This window comes from Akebia trifoliata, chromosome 9 (genome assembly GCF_017979445.1).
Source record: "Akebia trifoliata isolate Shusen 1 chromosome 9, ASM1797944v1, whole genome shotgun sequence".
In the NCBI taxonomy this organism is placed as follows: domain Eukaryota; kingdom Viridiplantae; phylum Streptophyta; class Magnoliopsida; order Ranunculales; family Lardizabalaceae; genus Akebia; species Akebia trifoliata.
Genome location: NC_141383.1, coordinates 17,315,225 through 17,333,952, shown reverse-complemented (window position 1 = coordinate 17,333,952; position 18,728 = coordinate 17,315,225). Strand labels below are relative to the sequence as shown.

General features: G+C 35.3%; 1 protein-coding gene across 2 annotated transcripts; it reads left to right on the top strand.

The window, feature by feature from the left end:
* The first annotated feature begins 1,353 nt into the window (after positions 1 to 1,353).
* On the top strand, positions 1,354 to 17,630 carry AMSH1 (associated molecule with the SH3 domain of STAM 1). Of its 2 annotated transcripts, none has more exons than XM_086453373.1 (14): positions 1,354 to 1,672; positions 7,161 to 7,225; positions 7,453 to 7,528; positions 7,624 to 7,812; positions 7,996 to 8,099; positions 11,057 to 11,162; positions 11,266 to 11,312; positions 11,908 to 12,232; positions 12,981 to 13,070; positions 13,141 to 13,203; positions 13,298 to 13,372; positions 16,942 to 17,004; positions 17,100 to 17,152; positions 17,239 to 17,630. In XM_086453373.1, exons 1-14 carry the CDS (start codon positions 1,559 to 1,561, stop codon positions 17,411 to 17,413), a joined length of 1,545 nt encoding a protein of 514 aa, XP_086309499.1. In that variant the 5' UTR covers positions 1,354 to 1,558; the 3' UTR covers positions 17,414 to 17,630. The 2 variants fall into 2 exon arrangements, with proteins under 2 accessions (XP_086309499.1, XP_086309500.1); XM_086453374.1 differs by having other exon boundaries at positions 1,355 to 1,672; positions 7,999 to 8,099.
* The last annotated feature ends 1,098 nt before the right edge of the window (positions 17,631 to 18,728 follow it).

Genomic DNA, 18,728 nt, shown 5'->3' with positions numbered 1-18,728 from the left:
GATTATGTGGTGTGTTTTGAGCCCGGGGGGTGTATATGATAGAGACTGATTTTGATATTCAAATCTAATATTTAGTCAAATATTCCTTTTTATTAGGTGGCCTAATAAGAGATAGTGTAAACATCATGGTTTAGTGGGCCCAAATTGAACTTGACACAATACATATTTGGAGGGAAACATCAATTTTTTATTTTTTATTTTTAAATTAGTAAAAATGATAAAATATTTAAAAAAAACTTAAGGTGTGTTTGGAAATGGGAGTTGGTGGGAGTTGGAGTTATAACTCCTATCTTAAAAATCTAATTGGTTGTTTGGTTCACTAATTTCATGGAGTTGCAACTTCAAGAAGGTCTCCAACTCTTATTTTTAAAGGAATTACAACTCCCACTTATGTAGGTGGGATTTATATTCTAAACAAAAAATTTTAATCCCAAAAATCGTGTTGACTCACCTGAGTCATCTAGTATATAAATCATTCAACTCATTTTATATTATTTATAATTTAAATTCCTATTTAAATAATTGTAATTTTTTAACAAAATAAGATGATTAAAATATGACATAAATGAGTTAGATTTTATCTGATTATGAATTTAGTAGGTTTGGACCCTTTGAAGTAGACCCAAATAAAACTATGGGTTGGATATGTGCTGATATTCCTTAATTCAAATTAGATACAGATCCATCTTTATATCCATCTAGATTCGAAAGATATATTACTTTGAAAATTAATTTTTTATTTTTTTTATTTTTACTTTTCAAAATATCTTTTATCTACTATTTTAATATAACATGATTTCTTAAAAAATAAATAAAACGAATATCTTGAATTTTTTGTTAAATCACCTACAACATTTATAACTGTTTTCCAAAGGTAACTTGTTCATACTTCATATCCCTCTCGATATGGTGAATTTTGAGACACCCCTACGTTCTCAAAATATATAAAATCCAGTTGACCAAGTTGAATTTTATTGGCTATGACAATATTTTTCAAGTAATAGAAGACTAATGAGTCATATCAGATTGAATCCTAATCAAATCGCCATTCAAACTGATCCAACTAATTGTGATATTAATTGAAAATATATGTATTTATTTAAAAAATATTTTTTGTTGGTGGGGGCGGAGAGAATTTAGATAGTAATGATATATGTTACTGTGTACAATCCAAAAATCAAATGTTCCTGAAAAAAAAAAACACAAAAAAAAAAAAAAAAAAAAAAAAAAAAAAAAAAAACAACTAATTTATCAACTCGGTTCTCGAACGAATCCGTTCCATCTCGTTCGATTCGAATCGGACTCATCCGAGTATTAAACCTAGATACGATCTTCCTAAATTTCCGTGTTAAGGTTGATTTCCCATTTTGCCCTTCGGTGGAAATGAGATGGGCGTCTTGCCTTCATCGAAACCTCTCTCTCTCAATCGCCATTAACGACGCTTGCCGAAGATCTGTTTCTATAAGAAATTAGGGTTAGGGTTTACCCAATTGTTACTTTCTGAGGAATTTTGTTCATCTTTCCCTTTAAAAAAAAAAGAAAAACCCTAAAAGGAGAGATGCGGACATCATCCCGAGGATTCAGCGTTGCCGCAAGCGCGCAAAAACTCGCAGTCGATAATCGCATTTCTCTTCGATACTACTATCGAATAGCTGATAATCTCCTCAGACAGGTATCTTTTTTTTTTTTTCCTTCAATTTTGAATTTCACGATTTCTTTTTGTTGAGTTTCTTTGTTTATCTTTGTAGAATGTTGATTGGTGTTGATGAATATTTTGTTGATCTGATAAGCTGTGATATGGTATCTGTTTAGAGATTTTGAGTTTAGATCTGTTGTATTGTTTGGTTGGATTGTAAAGTAGAATTTCATAGTTTTATGTGAAAGATCAGACAATTATAGAGCTAAATTCTTTGAATCGGTAGAGAGAGAATGAAATTGGAACATATATTTAGGGTTCTGATTTTGAATTTTGATCTGTGGTATTTTTTGGTAGAGTTATCAAGTATAATTTGATAGTTTTATATAAATAAAATCAGACCTAAATTCTTTGAATTAGTAGAGATAGAATTAAATTGGAACATACATTTACACTTCCATGAGTGAACTCTGTGGCGGATTCATTGGATAGACACTCATGGTAATAAAATGAAAATTGAAAAATCTGTGTGATGTTTTCATCTTCTAATTGAGCAATTTCCAGTTTCGATAGGGAAAAATGTATTAATGCGTGCTGGAAAAATCTTTGAATATAATTTCTGAGTATTTCTTGCACTCTCATGTAGTTTATTGGTGTAGGAAATGCAAAACCTAGAAATAGAAGTGAAATGGTTCATATCTTTGGTTATGTGGCACCACTATTTTGTTTGTTCATAACTCCAGAACTAGCACAATCAATCGTTTTGTAGGGATAAGAAATTGGAGAAGTTGGTCATGGTATTGTGATACTCACAATGAATTTTCAGCAATGATAATAGCCAGCCTGTAACTTGGACACAAATAGTTTTTATTTTATTTTTTATTAGTAAAAATTTATTGATACGAGGACAAGGAGTCCTCAAAGATAGAAACAAGCAACAAATTACTCCCTAGTCACATTTTCCCCATCTAAAAAGAAAATGTTTGAGGAACAAGCCCCTAAATAGTGTGTGTGACAGAGAAGGGATGAGGTACTCCTGATTCTTACTCCCTGATTTTACATCCACAAACAACCGTGGATCTAAAATAATCAATGGCTAAGAAGGGATGAGGTGGCAGTTAATTTTATTCTTAAACGAAGCCGTTTGTTTACATGCATTCAGTTATTTTTTTACTTTAAATAAGGAAGACATGGATGAAAAGTAATCTTTGTTTGGATCCATTTGTCTCATTGTGTTAATCAATTCCATTAAATAAGGAGAGGAAGGAAAGCAAATCAAAACGATAACCTTTCATTTTAAATTTTTTCTGACTTTTCCGAGCTCTCCATTTCATCATCCTCCAACGAACCAGCCTGACCCATATTCTTTTGAGTCCAACTAGCCTTACTTAGTAAGATTTCAAATCTCACTAGGTTGTTGAACTCACCTTGTACCATCCAAATACATGATCCGATGTTACACGGTTATAGAGGACAAAATTGAACTTTTATAAAAATAAATTAAAGAAGAGATTTAATTTTCATGATTGAATTTGAATTTGAATTTTACATTCAGGAGTTCGGTAGCCGTCCATTTTCAAAACCTTGGATCAAACCCAATATATATATATATTTTGAAATTATATTTTTGATATGAGTTTTTTTTTTTTTTTGATAAATAAATGAAAGAAAAGTAACACAGGGGAAGGTCGAGATGACCAACCAAACCTTTGATATGAGTTTTTCCATGAAATCTAGAGGACTGTGGTGTTGGATGGCCAATTTGGTAATCCATTTGAGCTCAACGATCCTTAGTAAGACTTGAAATCTTACTAACTACTAAGTAAGGGAAGTGCTTTTCTATTCTTTTCTCTTTTTTTTTTTTTGGCAAACCCTCTTCATCCCCAAATTAACCTTTGGTTCGGTCCATGGGTTGGAGATTAGAATGTTCTTGGCCAATTCTCTCTCTCTACTCATTCTCTTGAAATATCTCCCTTCTCATATGTAGACATCATAATCTATCCCCAAGAGCTCATTTCACAATTTCTTGTACCTTATCTTGTAAATCTGCTTCTAGACTCACAAGACAATTCTTTGACTCCCCTTGACAGGTCCCACCTAGGTGTCCAAGTCACCCACAACAACAAGAGTAGGCAAGAAAGCCATTGAGTGTGTATTGTCTGGTTCAACATGAACCAGTCATTAATTTGTACTATCAAAGCAATGATTGGAAACCACTCATTCGAAAAAGAGAAAAGAAATAATTTTTTTTGAAGACGTTAAAAAAATTTAATTGATAAATTTTTCCTCACAAACTTATTCATCAGTCAATAAGAAATTAACAGGAATTTGTGTTGCCTGCATAACAGAGTTTCATCAACAAATGATAAGAAATTGCACATAGTCTTGACAGATGTACATGGGAAGGATTGAATCATAAGGGAAAATATTATTGGCCTTCTAACTTTTTTATTTTGGACAAATGTTTAATCTTCATACATATAGTGGATGAAGCTGATCATCAATCATATACTAATCTTGAAAACTTTGGAATCTCCCTCACCTCCTTATATTACAAGAGGGGAAGAAAGTTAAAAGAGAGAAGAAAGGGGATTTATAGAGGAAGACTCCTTATTTAACGCATTAAATACACAAACGGCTCAACTCAACTCATATAAGGTTGGTGGACCCGCTTTCAACCATGATTTTGCGGATTTGCCTAGAATCTTCACTCTAAATTATGAAAAACATGCTTTTGTTTTGCTCTTAACCACTTACTCTCTTTACACGCTAGCAATCCAAATATCATGTGAGCATCTCGCATGAGAAGATGTGGGTGTAAGGAGAGACATGGCTTTAGAGGTCTAAATTTGTTGTAATTTTTATTGCTAAAAGTTTGGTGTTATTCTATCCAAGTTTTCTTGAATATTTTTGAGGCCCACTACCCTTATAGCTGGATCTTTTGGTGTACCTATACACAATCAATGGAAATTAATAATTTATTTTATGGAAATAAAACAAGAGGAGAAGCTCCACAACAATGATCTTCCCAAAATCTAATTCTAATTCCCTTCCCAATCCTAAGTGCAATTTTTTTTCGGAATTCCAACATGTTTTTGTTGATACTCTTTCACATCCTACAATTACTAAAAGCTTTGACAATCAATGCCAATATAATAAATGTGTTTATTAAGGGTATAATAAATGCATTTATTATGTAAAAGACCAACATACCCTTGTCTTTTTTACTAAAAGACAAAATGAACAAAGGTATTATTGGAAAGTGAATGTGCTAGAGAATGCTAACGTCTTCACGAAGTCTTGGACATAAGCATTCCTCATATATATATACATATGGGCCTGTTCGTTGCCAACATAGAGATCATATATATGGAACAAAACATTGGCTACCGAATAAGACTCTCTCTCTCTCTTTATATATATATACAAACACACACACGCACACACACACCCATGAACCCCCCACACACACACATGTACACACTAGAGTTTACCTGTGCTTACGGCACAACATTCTCTTTGAGGTAAAGGGGTAAAAGTGTAAAACCTATAAAGTTGGAGGTATCATTGAAAAAGGGGGAACAGAGAAAAGGGAATAAAGTTGGAGGGGTATTCTTGGAAAAGGAGGGTATAAGAGAAAATACAATAAACTTGAAGGGTATTCTTAGAAAGGAGAGAAGGTAATAAAGTTGAAATTGTTCCTTGAGACTCATGGTATGATTAAATCCCAACCCCTACTTATGTGGGGGGATAAACATTAGGATGAGAGCTGTTGTGTTATATATATATAGGACAACGTTCGGTAGACAAAATTCTAGACAAAGTTTTGTCCTATATGGCAAATTTTTTTTCAGAATTGGCAGATTTTTTGTGAGAATGATCTCCCTACAAAAAATCAGCCCATTCCGAAACTTCTAACCCCATGAAAAGTGGTTACAAATGAATGGTAAAAATCAACGGTCCACGATTCTTCCACTTGGAAACTGGGGCTAGAAATTTCAGAATGGGCTGAGTTTTTGTGAGGATGATCACCTCACCATAGAGATCATCCTCACTAAAAATCAGCGCATTCCGAAACTTTTAGCCCATATAGGATTAAACGCTTTGTCTCTTGAACCCGACCTATATATATATATATATATATATATATACATATGGGTGGCATTCGGCTCACAATCTTATTCGCACAAAAGTTTCACAGCACGCATGTTCTATGTGGCTTAAAAGTTTCGGATTGGGCTGATTTTTTGTCAGGATTATCTCTATGGTGAGGAGATCATCCTCATCAAAAATCAGCCAAATTTGAAACTTCTAAGTCCATCAAAAGTGGTTTTAGAATTGTGAACCGTCGATTGTTTACCGAAAATTTGTAAACTACTATTGATGGACTTAGAAGTTTCAGATTTGACTGATTTTTGGTGAGGATGATCTCCTCACCATAGAGATCATCCTCACAAAAAATCAGCCCAATCTGAAACTTTTAAGCCACATAGGACAAAACGTGTTATGAGACTTTTGTGAGAATAAGATTGTGAGCCGAACGCCCCCCTATATATATATATAAATATATTTATAAATGTTTGTTTATACGTTATATATAAGAAAATTATGAATTTTAACTAGAATATGAAATATTTCACCCTTGCATTTTTATAATGAAATTTCATTATTTCAGTTGAAATTAACTGTACAAAAATGTTTCGCTAAAATAAAAAGTGATTTCCATAAAAAATATATATATAAAAAGAAACTGTCAAATAAATTCATTCTGAGTCATGTGGAAATGGAAGTATTTTGGTTTATTTTGTGGAATGTGTTGAATTTAATAATCAGGTGCTGGGTGACCACTTCGTAATCTTTTGTGCAGTCATTCAACTTCCTGTTCTTTTACCAGCCACCCCACTGTGTTCCCATCTGATGATGGATGAGGCATTGGCACTGCTTTGGGAGCATGCAAGAACTCCATTTCTCTGCGCTTTGACTTGTTTGGTTTGGTTTGGTTATGTTTGTGTTGACTCTAACCTGGCCACTCCATTTCTCCTTCTATTTCATTACGTAATTCTGGGAACATTTGCAAATCCTCCTGGAACACTCAGTACCTTCAGTCAATATACATTCTTTGTTGTACACCTTCCTTTAGGTTGTAAATTTCAATTCATTTGCTGGGAAAAGGGAAGATGCTTATTGCTGACTGTTCCATTTGTCCCACAAATAGCATAACTTTGGGTTTTGTGTAATTCGAACAAATTGAATAAATTCAGCAAAACTCCACTTGTTGAAAATGGGTTACTATAAGTTTCGCACTGAATATTTCTATCATGTCACATCATGATGCCTGGCATTACTTTGGTTGCGTATGCATCTTTAGAATTCCTGAAACTTCTTTTCTAAATGGTTTTCTGTGTACTCCTAAACTGGTAATGGCTGTTTGCTTCTTGCTTTGTTAGCTTTTCTTTTTGCGATTATGCCCATGATTGAGGTATATTACCTTCCAGCTGCTAAAAATAATGCTTACATTGTGCAGGCTGACATCTTTCGAGGAGAGAAGAATGTGATAGATCTATATATTATGCTTTTAAGGTTTTCCAGGTCAGAAAAAAACCCAGACAGTATAATTGTTCTCCATTTTAACTAGATTTGGAGTTTCTAATTGGTTTGTTAGTTAGGAAACTTTCACTTATCAGAAGAAGTTAGGGAAATTTCTTTTTATCTAATCATTCAAATTGGCAACACTGCTTGGTTTGGGGCATTTATGCTGTTATAAATGCTTTTTGCCTAACAAATATTGTTGTCACAATGGTTTTTATCTGCTCCAGTTTGATCACTGAAACTATACCCAATCATCGAGATTACAAGGTGTCTCTACAAAGAGAGAAACTTATATTTAGAAAGGTATTTTCACCATGCATTTTGGATATTTTCATCTGAACAAATTCAAACTACCAAGTTCCATATTTTCTCAATTGACTTTGTTGCTCTTTCTGTAGAAATTATTGAACACCATGAGTGAGCTGGAGGTGTTGAAGCCAGCAGTTCAACAGAAGATTGAGGAATTGAACCAAAAAAATACAAGTCAAGTAGACAGGTGGGGTCATCACCAACAAAATAATTCTTGTGAGTCTTCTCTGCAATGGCCGCCTGTTAAAAAGAAGACTCCAAATTATGAGATCAGAAAGGTAGTCAGATCTGTGGGAACTTTTTTGAATTTGAACCTCAAAATATGCAATCTTGAGTTGAAATGATTGTTCTTAACTTTGAATCCTGTAATTCAAGCATTGATCAATTCCTGTATTCTTGTCCTTGAGTTGTTTCGCACTTGTGCTCTTGTAAGTTTTATGCCATATTCTTCTTACATTTAGCAGACACCACGATCTGTTGGGGGAGAAGGCACATATGATGGTTCATGGACTCGGCAAGATAAAATTTCAGTTTCCAGGCCAGTGGAGGAGCAATTCCGCAAATTGTGAGTTTCTGGCAATCAGTGTAAAAGGGATCAGGTTATCAGTCACCTTTTAAATGAATTCCCATGCAATCACCATTCAGAACTCTGATTCAATATATTATGATAAAAATCTGGTCTAAGGAAAGATTAGGCTTTCCCTTCTTAAAACTTTATGCCCAGTAACAATAATGTGGTCATTTGCCGTTAGCCAGTAACGAGCTGTTTTATTCGATTATCCACAATATTCACCTTTCAACCTCTCCTCCTCCCTTTCCTCTTTTCTCTGCTTTTCAACATGGTATCGGACCATGGACAATGGATGACCTTATTTCTCTATGTTCTGTTTCTTGTTGGAGATCAGGTTGATTCACTTTTCAAAAAGGGAAAAAAGTCCATAGGCTAATTTTGGATAACTTAATTTGACATCATAATCTTCTTATGTGATCAATTTTATTTGCGACATTGAAGCTATCAATAGTATAGTGTGACATCATCTTTGTTCAAAATTTTTGTTGGATTAATGTTGAATCATTACAATTTTTATCAATTTCTGCATTTTAGCATGTTGGAGGTGTGTTTTGTGGCCCCAAACATTCTAATTTTGTTAAACAAATCAATCTCACATGTGGTGTTCTTTTTCTTAACATATGACTTGGTATTCCCCTCATCTTCTAATTTTGATATTCAAAACTATTGTTTTAGGGTTAAACTGAGCCAAAGGTAGTAATTGTGTTTAAATTCCTTATTTTAGGCAAGCGGGTGGTGGGGCTTTGATCATGGTTGTGTAATACTTATCACATACTTCACCAACTTTTCTTTTGATCGGTAGAGATTTTATTACTTGAAAAATCCAAAGTAGAAAGGAGGTTGAGTGACCTACCTAATTATAGAGAGGATCAAGACAAAAACCACAAACTACTAGCAACAAACTGATTCCCATTTATGGAGGAAATCTTCGAAAAACACTCTCCTAAACTCTGAAAAAGCCTTACTCCAAAAGAGCAAATAACCCGCTATACCAATAAGCACTTTGTGAAGTGAGTAACCATTCCATTCAAATGACTTGTATTCCTTTCCAAATCCTCCAATAGATATCAAAGCGAGTAATTGATCACAAAATCCTTTCTTTGGACCTCAGGTCAGTGATTTTCCTGCTTTGTCAAAGGGACACAAGATAATTTGGAAAACAAAAAGAAACATTGAATAGAAATAGGATAAAGATATGATTGACTGACTTGCCCCGATTTTTACAAAGATAGCAAAATTTGACCGAGCTAACCTAACAAAATTTTTATTAGTGAAGCAGTCCTAATACAGAAAGAAACTTTAGATGGAATTCTGGCACTCCATATAAAATCAACAGGAAAAGGAGGAGAAGAACATTGTGGAAAGGATTCATAAAATGGTTTGACGAAAATCCCTTTCCGATTGATCCTCTTCCCTAGGAAACATGGGAACAAGAGATTGAATTGGTAAGAGATGCTACCATCTTTAACTCCCAATCATTGAGATTCCTTCTAAATCTGCAGTCCTATGAGAACTCCCCCCTAATTTGGCCCTTGACATCCTCTTATGATGTAATTCTTCTTTGAAGACATCGCATAAAGGAGAGGATATTGATCTTTTGATGGCGACACTGAACACCATCTCTTTGTTATATCTCAATGGTAGTAATTAAAAGGATTAACAAATTGGTGAGAGATTTTTTTGTGGAATGATAAAGAAGGCACCCCCAGGTTGCATCTAGTAGACTGGATGGTTTAAGGGCATCGAGAGGTTCCAATAGGCATATACTGGGACTAGTAAGTGAAGCAGAATGGTTTGGGAAAGATTTGAGTGAGTTTTCAAAGAAGTTTAGAGGCTTGTGTAGGAAGAGGCAAAGCTCAATGGTTATCAACGAATTAATTATATCCTAGATAGTTGGAGGATTGTGAGATAAAGCAAAAGTAGCTAGGGTTAAATGAATGATCCGCTCATGCAAACCACATATAGTAGTCCTTCAAGAAACTAAACTAGAAATCTTTGATGATAGTATAATGGCTGAAATTTTAGTGACATGGGACAGAAACTTCATGAGTGTTGAAGATCATTTGATTCGGCTTTCAGTTACTTTTCCGTATGTAGCATTGGGGCATATGTGCAAATGTCATCGTTGGGTCAACATGCGATCGCATACATGTCCAACAGTCAAAGTTTTGACCATTAATATTTTTTTTTAAAGACCTAGGTCATCTTAATATATGTAAGTTATTTGCAAGCTTAATGTTCAATTTGTAAGTGACCTCAACCTGATGCAGTTCACAATAGGGCATGCTGTCATTTTTGGTTTTTCATTTCGTGGATTAGTAGTAGTGAAGAAAAAAAGACACTTCTAAAGGAAAATTTATGTCCAGGTTTTAGTATTAGGTTCTTATAGTTCAATATATTTTCAGAAGCAGGAATTCAATTGTTGGTATATTCCTTCCTTCAGTTTGGTAGCATTGAGAATGCATTTGGAGAGTGCTTCTTGTGCTTTTGGGTTTAAGTTAATGTTTGGTAACAGATCTGAGAAGTGCTTCCTGCCCAAACTAGCTTCATACTTCTGGTGTTTGTGAAAATCATACATAACTTAAATTTCTTTTTTCTCTGACAATAATGCCCGTATTTTCTAGATAATGACTAAAATGCCCTATGGAATGGTTATGAGTAATTAAATTAATGATTAAAAAGACCAAAATTATTAATATGATAACCAAAGAAGTTGTTTCCCAAAAAACACTTCCTTAACACTCTCAACAAACAATCAATGGTTCAAAAGCGCTTCCATCAGAAGAACATCCAACAGAAGTGCTTCTGATGAAGCACTTCCGTGGAATACACTGTGTTTCCAAAAGAGGCCTTTGCTTTTTTGCATTTAGGGATGGTGAATGATTGTTGAGTGGGTTTCAAGTGCTATGATGAACTCTTTGCTAATCCTTTTTCCATGCTTGATGGCATAGCTCGCTAAGTATCCCACGTCCAAAGGAGGAGACTCTATCAAAGCATTCCATTTTAGGTCCGAATGGGCTTCGTGGGCAGTGGCAGCCACCTATAAGTAATATAGTGGTATGATATAGTTTCTGTTCAGTTATGCCAAAACGATACTAATATCTCTTCTTGGTTCATAATTCTTGTAGAAACCATGTTGATTCTTATCTTGTGGATGCAGGTCCAATATCCAAGCAATTTAGACTTAACTCCAATTGAGATCCCAAGGTTAGCCTCTCCTTTGCCTTCTTTAGTACAATTTTATTTACCTGCTGCCAAAAAAAATGTAATCTTATTTACGTATAAAAACAAAGGCTGGAGCTTGATTTGTTTTAATTTTGAAGAAGATCTTTCACAAGGGCGGAGCCAGGATTTTTTCTATGTGGGAGCATCTAAGACCCAAACAAATTTTAAAAATTCTTGTGGGGGCAATGGCTGCAGTTTTTTTTTCCCATCTCTGTTATCAGTCACAGAAGCATATAAATCCTTATAATTTTTAAACACTCTACTGTGGGCAAGTTCACCCATTGCCCCACTGTAAATCCACCCCTAATCTTCTATCCATGGTTTAAAATTTTGTATCAACTCAGCGTGTCTCGGCCAAGAAAGAAACTTAGAGGAATGTCTCGGATTTGCCTCGTTTTATTTTGGGTTTGTCTCATGATGGATGATCAGTTAAGGGTCTCATTTTTTCCTGACTGAGACAATGCCTCAAACAGGATTATAAATCATGCTTCTTTCTGGGACCATTCTTCTGGTGTTTACTTTTTCATCTTTGAGTTTACAAATATTTACTTTATCTTGTGGTTTCTTGGGAAAACAGCTTGCAGCAGCCTTTGCAGGATGGAGCTATGATTCAGGACAGTAGTTCAGAGATTGAGAGATCTAATCTTGAATCAGTCCTTTCATTGAAAGTTGATAGTCAGCCAGTTCGTGCCGAGGAACCTTGTTCAATGATTTCCTTTGATACAGTAGATCCTCCTATTCAAACAGATCTTATCAGACAGCCATCCCCTCCACCTGTTCTGGCTGATGTACAAGATTTGGTGCCTGTCACGTCCCCCCAAGTTAATGAGGCAGGAGTTGGATTGGAAAATTCCTTACAGGATGAAATTGTTTGCTCCAAGTCTCATTTGCAATTGCACATTGTGAGATTCTTAACGAACCATCATCTTCACCTTTTTTTTTTCTTTTACTTCGTGTTTCATTGCATCTAATCATGGTTGCCATCATTCTGGAAGTAAGCTCCTTGAGACTAGGACTTAAAATGGGTTGGGTTTGGGCTGAATATGAGTATATCCAGATCCAATTTTTTATTCGGATCTGTATCCGTATCTGACCTGACCGAATTACTTGATTCGGGCCGGTCGGGTCGGATACTTTCTTGCTGTTCAACATTTTTTTGCTATATTTCTTTTCTAATTGCTATACTATCTTATTTTACTTTTATAATTCTTTTATTTTATAAGAATTCATATTATATTAAAGTCGTACAAAAAGATATTTTGAAAAACATAAAAATATAATTTTCAAAGCAATATATCATTCAGATCTAGGCGGATATAGGGATGGATCCGTATCCGACTCGGATCAAGGGACGTCAACCCATATTCAACCAATTTTTTTTTATTAGGGTCTACTCCAAGTTCCAAACCCGCTAAATTTGGATTCGGATCACTCGTATTTCAGATAAAAGCCAACCAATTTTGTGCCCTGCTTGTGATGATGATTTTACTTTTTTCTATATGATATGCTCATGCCCAAGTAATCTACCATTATCAAAGTTAGAGCCTATGAACTCTTTTTTATCTTTCTATCCTTTTTTTTTTTTGTTTTTGTGTGGTTAAGGGACTTCATATATCTTATTTATCCTACCAACCATGTTTTGCTTTGCAGTCTACTGCAATGATGGAAAACTTCATGAGGATGGCCAAGTCAAATACAGAAAAGAACTTAGAAACCTGTGGTGTTCTTGCAGGTTTACTTGTAAGTGCTTAAAATGTTTTACCCTTCGGTTATACAGGGCTATTTTGTGACCAACTTTTTCAATTTGTAGAAAAACAGAAGTTTTTTTGTGACGGCTCTCATCATACCAAAGCAGGAATCAACTTCAGATACGGTAACCATTGTTATTATATGTTATTACCATTTAATGCCTGTGTTATTAAATCACATCCTCACAAATTCACACTTAATATATTCTTTCTGAACAGTGTCAGACAACACATGAAGAGGAAATATTTGATGTCCAGGATAAACGATCCCTTTTTCCCCTTGGTTGGATTCATGTGAGTATTTATCAATTATTGATATTTTAAACTCTTTTTAGCTTATCATGATATTCAAATTCTTATATTGGTTTGTTTACTAGAGCTTATATCTAGTCTAAACTTGCTTGTGTAATGCTAGTGTACATCAAGTAAAAATTTTGAGCTATTAATATCCCTGTAACTATAATAGTGTTATTATGTGCAGTAAATTTGGCTATAAATTTTGTTTGGATTTTTTTGCTAATGTTACCTTTAAATCATTGATAAAGGTTTCTCTTTTCTTATAAGTGTCATTTCATTAAACAGGGAACAAAACAAAATAATAAAACAGGGAGGTTGAGGAGACCTACCTAAAGCCAACTAACAGAAGAAAAATACCATAAATAGTACAAAACACCTTCTTCAAATAGTCCCAACACAAACTCCCACATAAGAATAGAAGAAACCCATAAGTTCTTTGTACAAATAAAATAATTCCTAAAATATGGATGATGACCTTAGAATCCAAGAGCTTCTTTCTTTCAGAATTGCTTTGTTCCTCACTTTCAAATGCCATAACAATTCACAAACAGAAGCAGATACCACAAAATTTCTTTGCTGGACCACATTTTTTGTTTGGTTGGCTTCCTTTGGGAAAATTCTTACATTGGATAATTTGATTGCTCGAGGGTGGATCACACCCAATTGTTGTCCCCTATGCATGAAAGACGGGGAGTCTGTCGACCACATTTTAATTCATTGCACATTCTCTCATCAAATTTGGTCAATATTCCTTGGTCTTTTTCGTATTCATTGGGTCATTCCTTGTAAGTTCTCCTCGTTGTTAGAAGGGTGGGCCAGTAATGTTTTCTCTTCCAGAAAAAGATTCTTGTGGGCTATTCTTCCCTCGGCTATTGCTTGGGGGGTGTGGAATGAGAGAAATAATAGGGTGTTTAACAATAAGATGAGAAGCTCTCACGACATATTCTTGGAGATTTTGGGCTTGTTATACCTTTGGGCAAAGCAGAATATTGAGTTCAAGGGGATTACTTTTGATGACTTCGTTTTTAGATGGAACTCTTGATGTAGTCTTTGATGCTTTAATTTCTTTATGATTTGTAGCTTGTTTAGAGGCTTCCTCGGCCTCTTTGTACTTTGTTTTCTTTCATTCAATATATTACACTTATCCAAAAAAAAAAAATTTCTTTGCTGGAGTAAAAGGTTGTGGAATGCCAACTTTGGAAGAGACAAAATACCCTTTAAGGAAAGATGCAATCAATGGCCAAGAAGTGTGGATGAAGTTAAACCACATAGAAGTGCAATGAATATGAATATAGTTAACTGGTTCACCACTAGCTTTATGTAAGGGATAGAAGTATACTATGATGACATCATAGGAAAAAGATGATCCATAGTGAAGATCTTGTACAAGTAAGCAATCCACTTTTTATTTTTTATTTTCTTAAAAAAAGCCACCTTAGGGGGGACTCTAGGGAATGAGATCGTACACCCAGATGTCTTGTCTGAAGGAAAGACTGGGGTTTCAAATATGCAACAAATAAGATTATTTTATAGGTACAAACTTTTTGATGAGTTTAAAGGTGTATTTTTTGAGGATATTGTGTTCAAGTGGGACCTTTGGTGTTCAGTTCCAGGCTTAACTGAGTTGCTCCTCTTTGTAGCTAGGAAGGTCTTCTCTACCTCCTTATCAATAATTTGTACTTCTCGGGGAAAAAAAAATGTGAAGGAGTCAGTCCCCCCTCCTAAGTCCTAAAAGTCCTTTTTAAAATCCAAATCCCATGAGATCTCATCCTCAGCCTGCATCAAGGAATTCTGAACTAGTGATTTTTTTTTTTTTTTCAATCAAAATTGCATATGAATACAAAAATTAGTATTTTTAAGGGTGAAAACCTTATTAACTTTGCCTATGCTGAAAGCTACCCTTTTTGAAAACTCGAGCAACACTTTTTGGATAACCTCCATGTCTACACACATAAGACGATCTCTCACTACTGAACTTCCCAATCCAGACTTGCACCTATATTTTTCTCAGCCAGCCCCTTCCACAGACTACTTGATCATGTTGACAACCATTTACCCCAAAAGACTGATCTGATGGGAAAGGCGCAACTATTGAATATAAGAGGATCACGGGTCAAACTGGGGCACGATAAGTGAGCATGTGACTCTCGGGAGTGGAGGAAAATAATACAACATTCAACACTCCCCCTCACCCATAAAGGGGGGAAATTCCTTCGAAACTCGAACCTGTGACTTATTCGAACCTAGCGCTCTGATACCATGTTGACAACCATTGACCTCAAAAAACCGATCTGATGGGGAAGGTGTAACTATGAATATAAGAGGATCATGGGTTGAATTGGGGCACGATACGTGAGCACGTGATACTCGGGAGCGGAGGTGGATAACACAATACTCAACTGATCAACCCCAAATTTCCTCAATCAAAAGGTCCAGAACCCTAATCCTTTGGCCCTTTTAATGGATTAAATAGTTTTCCAATTCACCAGATAAATTTTATGTGATCTTTCCCCATCTTCAACAAGGTCAGAGTTTTTCAATTTGGCTTTCGACACTTCAAGGGATAGGGAGTAAGTGAAGAAAATGAACTGGAATGCTTGAGAGAGTGTTTTTTATTAGAGTCGGTTTACTGTCCAATTCAAATCTGGAATTCTTGGATCCAACACGTCTACCAATATTTCTGACTGGGGTCTAAATGGACTTCCTATACGGTACCTAACGTCAAGAGGTTACCCAAGATGGATTGTAGGAAAATGTCCTGCCGCACAACCCAAAATATTCACAAGGGATGCAATGTTGGAAACAGTCCCAACCCCATACACCTTACTTTTCGAGGGGTTGATGGCAAGACTAGACACCGCTTTGAACATGAAAGAAAACCTCTTAAGGAATTTAAGCTAGATTGAAGAGGCATTAATGAAAGAGGACAATGGATGCTTCTCACGTATTGAATTTATATTTCTATGAAAGTTTTCGACCATATGGATGCCCAAGATCATATTAAAAACCACAATACATGCTTCCTCGAGTATCCGTCCAGCCCACATATAGGCTTCACATTGCATTGATGTTGGGGAAGTGTTCCCTTAACTCCTCATAGCCTCCATACATTCATCCTCATGGGCATCCTCCTTTCTGCACTTGGTTTGTATCGAATCACGCTTGAGTGCACCATGTGGTGCCATGTTTGCATACTGTGTAGGTCAGGTAGTGTCCTACAATACAACGACACCTGACAGGTTGTATAGTGTAATAGTAATGCAAGTGGATAGTGCCATCTGCAGTTATATGGCTGAACAGGATTCCCATTGCCTTGTGTTTTTTACCATTCCAAATGCAAGTTTGAGTTCAAGAAATGTACCCTATTTGCTTCAGTTTTTCTATTCTGAAAATTTCCATGGTGTGTTTATATGCATGAAATTATCTTTGTCCTGCAACATATCTATTTCTCAATGGTCATGTGTTGACTTATACATGTTCTATGCAAATTTTTGGTATGCTTTGCTTTAGTGCCAAATTTAATTTTCTTCTAACCTTTATTTACTATGTTCTTTATGTGCATTCAGACACATCCTTCTCAGTCTTGTTTTATGTCATCAGTCGATGTTCACACTCATTACTCATATCAGGTGCTGCATTTGATTTCGTTATTCGTGGTTCTTTCGCTTCCTTCTTTTATTGCCCAAACTTTCTTCTTACTTTTCTTTCTAATGTCGCTCTTCAGATCATGTTGCCTGAAGCCATTGCCATTGTTATGGCCCCGAAAGATAGTTCAAGGTAGGAATCTCTTTTAATCTGGTAAAGAATTATATCATTGTCTATACTTTCGACTCCTTTAACTGTTATTTGATGTACATGTGCAGAACCCATGGCATTTTCCGGCTGACAACTCCAGGTGGCATGTCGACCATAAGACATTGCCAGCAGCGTGGTTTCCATTCACATGATCAGCCACCAAATGGTGGGCCCATTTACGAACACTGTACAGATGTTTATATGAACCCAGATCTGAAGTTTGACGTCATTGATCTTCGATGATGATCACTCTCAGGACATATGGGGCGGTAAGCATCCACCAATAATTTATTCATTGGTTGTGCATGAATCAATATTCGCTCGATATGATACTTGGTCAAAACCTGACTTGTTTGTCAAAATAAAAAAAGAAAAAAGAATACAAAAACTCTAGATATTGGAACTGTTCAAAAGTTGATTCATTAATAACATTTGATTTATGTTCTTTTCCCTTTGATTATTCTTCTGTTGCCACCAGAAAAGAAACATCATGTTCTCTGTATGTTGAAGATTGTTATTTGGATGCAATTGAAATTTTGTGCAAATCTACCTCTACATCCAATCAGAGTATGAAGGTGAGTGATCGAATGGTTAGGATGATCGAATTGGTGTCATTCTTTCTCAGTCTGAGAGGTCAGTACGCCCATTCCTTTGTTGAGATGATTCGTACAAACAGTGTGTTATGCCATTCACTTTACAACCATGGTTGGGCCCCAAGAAAAGGAAAAAACATATGTTGAAATAAACATTTAATAACCCTTTTACTTTGTTAGGGTTCACAAACTGGTGGTTGGTTCGACGGTTGAACCACCTATTCTATGAACCAATTTTACTAAAATCTCCTCTCACAGTCGGATATGTTTCATCACGTGTTCTGAGCCATCCATCCAATGTAGGGGTAAATCTTGGACAAGTATTGGTTTGTTGAGGAGTTTTGTGAATTTTTTTTCTTTTTCTAATTAGGTTTTTCTTCTGAAATGGCATTTGATAAGCAGGGAGAACTCTTTTTACCTTAAAAAAGAAATGTCAAATTGTAATGAAGATGAACTATCAATTGTATGGTAAAGCGGTGTGGGGTAGAGGGAACATTAATTTCACTTTCACATAAAATTCATCTTCTAATATTCTCGAAACAAGGGGGATGTAAAAGCATGTTATGCTTTCTTTTACGAAGGAATTGGATTTTTGGAAATCGGTTGGTACCAGTTGAGTCAGATTGAACTGGCTGTTGCAGTCCGACTTGGAGGAGTCAAACCCTCGAAAACTGGTTTGGAAACGATTCTGACAATGGTTCGACAAGCCAAATGAACCGATCAGATCAAAGCAAAGTTGATTGAGTTTGACTCTGCTAGGTCCAGTACTGTCTGATCATTATTCTACAACTTGTAGAGGCACTTAAAATCAATTTTGATATTAATTAATAAATGAATATTTAACAGAAATTTTTATCATTATAATATGGATTTTAATATATGACCATCATTCACCGAAATTTATTTGACATTTAGGCCATGCTTGGTACACCACAAATCATTTGCATTCTACAAATATTTTTCAA

Bases quoted from the DNA above. Each gene is read 5' to 3' on its own strand.
- AMSH1 (XM_086453373.1), top strand. From the start codon at position 1,559: ATGCGGACATCATCCCGAGGATTCAGCGTTGCCGCAAGCGCGCAAAAA. The intron at 7,813-7,995 runs GTAGTCAGATCT...TCTTACATTTAG, and splicing joins CAAATTATGAGATCAGAAAG to CAGACACCACGATCTGTTGG. The intron at 17,153-17,238 runs GTAGGAATCTCT...GTACATGTGCAG, and splicing joins GCCCCGAAAGATAGTTCAAG to AACCCATGGCATTTTCCGGC.